Here is a 3,601-nt window from a genome sequence, read left to right as displayed (position 1 = left end):
CGATAGGTACCAGCCCCTTCAGGGAGTCACTTACAATTGGACACCCAGTGAGTGTGAGCATTGAGGGGAGCACGACGTCAGGACGCCGAGAGGGCGGACCGGCCGGAGCGGTGGTCACCGCTCTTGCGTGACGTCAGCATTTTGCGCCGCCGTGGGAGGAAAGCCCGAGACTGGCGCCGGCCGGAAGGGGCGGGCCGCCTGGCCCGGTTTCCTGGCGACGCAGCGTGGCGGGACGCAGCTTCTCCCGCGGCTCTGCTCCTTCCCTTCCGGACGCGTGAGCGAGGCTATCATGCCTTGGTTACTCTCAACAGCTAAGCTGGTTCCCGCGGTAGCAAGCGCCCGCAGCCTCTCAGGTTAGACTCACCTCCCATTGTGTCCCCTCCCGGGGGCTTGCTCTCTGAGAAGCCTCAGGCTCCGCAGAGGGATCCAAGCTGGTCTCAGGCGGTCGCTGGTTCGGCGGACCCTTCTGCTAGGGTCTCCAAACCCTCTATGCGCTCCTCGGACTTCTTCTTTACCTGCCGCTCCTAGAAGAGGGTGGGCCCTGTGTTCTCTTTACCTGTCAGGTATTCTGGGAAGCTGAAATGATTGCAAAGAGGGAACTATCTTCAAACTTACTCGGCCTCATAGAAGTTGCTTAGGTGACAAAGTGTCTCGCATCAAGTAGCTCTTGTTTCTATTAGGTTAACCTAAAATTCTGTTTTTGTGTTTTCAAAGAGTTGATTTGAGAACTGGGTTCAGATTGAACAATAATATTTAGTAACATCCTTTGAGCTATTCCTCTCAGGAGAGGTAATGTTTAGAAATACTCCTGAGACTTTTTATGTTTGAAAGCCCTGTTTGTAAAGACAAGATGAAGGAGTCCCTGAATAAGGGGGCCCCTTTATTCAGAGTGTACTATCTCGTTAGCGATTAATCTGAGAACGTAAAGCTTGATCAATAAAAGCTGAATAATCTGCCTTGCAGGTGGATTTGCCATTGGATCACATTTCAGTTTTTTGGGCGGATGTGTGAACCAGAACATATGGTATTTGACTTCAAAGCTATGTATCGGCATATGTTTCTTGTGTTAATATACTTGAATTTCCTGAAAATGAAATGGTAATTAAATCAAGACTTACTGTACTTTAAAAAAGAATAATCTTTATCTAGTGCACAGACCTTGCTCTTTGGTTCTAATAGTTAAGCTGCAGAAAACTGTCCCTCTCCATGGCAATAGGTGAACAGATGTGCATTAATGGTAATCACAGAGGATGCGACCTATGATTTAGAGCTGGAGCCATCTGTTACTTGTGACTTTTTTTGGATTTGTTGAGGCTTTGTGTAAAATCTGATTAATCAAGGTTTAGGACTAGATACTGTATTACACACTGTATTATACACATCAAGATATTTGAAAAATATATTCATAATTATGCTTCACTTTGTCTCAATGGAATAAGTAAATTTAACCACCTCTTATATTGGCTTTTTGAATGAATGAATGTTCCCCTTGGATCTTTGCAAGTCCGATAAGGTAGGGCAGATATCCTAATTTTACTGATGGAGAACTGGAACTAACATAGGATCAAAAATAGTAAGTCAGGAACTTTAGTTGTATGATTGCCATCTAGTTTTTTTTCTGTTATATCAGTAGATCTCATTCTGGCTTAGAGTCCTTTTGGAACTTTTATTGAGCCAGAAAGAATCATTCAGTTACCTTTGAGTTACTGGTCATTGTGGATGAATCTCCACTTTCCTGGAGTTGCTCACAGTCTGGTCAGAGTGATAGACAACAGATAAATGACATTATAGCAAAGAATAGTAATAGAGTCTTGACTAAAGTGACTTGGGGGCTCAGGAAAAGCAGTAATGGGTTGTAAATCTTGTATTATTCTGGAATTTTACTAAATTTTAGAAATTGAAAATTCCACTGACTTGAGGTGCTCAGAAATGGAACTTATTGTCTCTGATGCTCTTGGTTGCCCTTTTTTAGAAAGGCTTTGGGTCCAGAGTATGGAGTACTATAGGAAACTCACATCTGTGCAAGTCGTGCATTCCTAAAGTGAAAATGTATTGTATTGACTAGCTAAAGGTTAACCTAGTTAAGAGTGTAATTTCATTAGTTGGAATATGCAGATATTAACACCAACTAGTCATCTGAGAAAAAAGCAAAATAAAGCACCGATGATGCATAAGTTAGTTGTATTTTAAAAGACTACATCATTTAAGATAACCATAAGACCGAGATGGGGAAAGGAAATATTGAAAATATTAAAGAATAAGCACAGAATAATTTTTAAAAGCCTGTTTGCAGTTAATTCATTCAACAAACATTAATTGAGCACCACATATGAGCACTAAGCACAAAAAATTTCTATCACAGGACACAGATCAAAAAAGCAAGTAATTGTAATATACTAAATTTAGAGAGAGGTGGAGGAAAGGAAAGAAGGATAGGTATTTTCTGGGAGCAGAGAGGGGCAAAGCGGAAGTACGGGAATGCTTTTAAAAGATTAAGAGATGTTTGATTTTGAGACCTGAAAGAACGCTTTCATCAAACAGACTGGAGTAATAGAGCCTTCTCAGCAGAGAGAACATGCAAAGGCATGGAATCCTGAAACAGAATGGCTGGTACAAAGCTTTTCAATCCTTAGTAAGCCTGGAGGAGCATTTTCGAGATATGTTCCTGGGCATATTAATAGGTATTACACCAAAATGGCTCTGTGGTAAAATAAGTACAGGGAATGCTGCATTTCATAGCACCCATGACGAACTAATTCTGTCTCTAAGGCAGAAATGTATTTAGCAGTAATTTGCAAAATATATTTGACCATGGAGCCTTTTTTTCTGTGTTTGACCATAGACACTTTTTTCTGTGACAATTCTTGAACCTATGTCCCTTGGAACACATATTGAGAAAACTTGGGCTCAAGCATAAGATGTGTAGGAAGAGATGATAGAAAATCAAGTTGGGGAGAAAGCTGGTGGCTAATTCATGGAGGACTTTTTGGAAACAATGAGCTTTTTCCTTTGGCAGTGCGGAACCATTGAATAATTTTAAGCTATTGAGTAAGACTAAATCTGAATTTTTAGTTCTCTGTCAGGAATGGGAAATGGACTAGAAGGCATGTGATTGCATTAAGTTTTCAGACACTGGTTTTTGCATTTGTTGTTGGAAAATTATATTTTTTTCTGACTGATTAATTCCACATACATGATGACAGATAGTCTACTAAATATTACATTTTATATAAGTACCAATTAAAATAGGCTTTCGTGATTTTCTGAAAATAAGCTTTAAGTGCTCATTGTCCCCAGTCCCTCCTATAGAACGAATGACCTTCTCCCTAACCTACCAACTAAAAATCAAACGATGAAATAAAAGCTCATACTACTATAACAGTCTTTTTAAAAAATAGACATTGTAATTTTTCTAGTTTCCATATTTGTTGCCCTGCTAAATACCACTGAATTGTACTTTTACAGCCAAAGATGATTGGGTTTTAGTGCTGCTCGATTATTTACCCCTATCTTTTAGTCACATTAAAATTTACAGTAATTACATTTCTAAGCAATAAAAAATTAAATATCAATAGATCTTTTTGTTAAAAAAGGAATAATT

The 3,601-nt window shown here is 39.6% G+C and overlaps 1 protein-coding gene across 1 annotated transcript in view; it reads left to right on the top strand.

Moving 5' to 3' along the window:
• Positions 1 to 173: 173 nt before the first annotated feature.
• The window catches only part of XPNPEP3 (X-prolyl aminopeptidase 3), a 47,177-nt gene continuing 43,749 nt past the window's right edge, over positions 174 to 3,601 (top strand). The window contains exon 1 of the mRNA XM_039863369.1: positions 174 to 353. Coding sequence (XP_039719303.1) covers positions 290 to 353 — 64 coding nt within the window. The 5' untranslated portion in view covers positions 174 to 289. The remainder of the gene's footprint in view (positions 354 to 3,601) is intronic.

This window comes from Pteropus medius, unplaced genomic scaffold, assembly GCF_902729225.1.
Source record: "Pteropus medius unplaced genomic scaffold, Ma_sr-lr_union100, whole genome shotgun sequence".
Lineage (NCBI taxonomy): Eukaryota > Metazoa > Chordata > Mammalia > Chiroptera > Pteropodidae > Pteropus > Pteropus medius.
The sequence above is the reverse complement of the archived record's forward strand: the minus strand, read 5'-3'. Positions and strand labels throughout refer to the sequence as shown.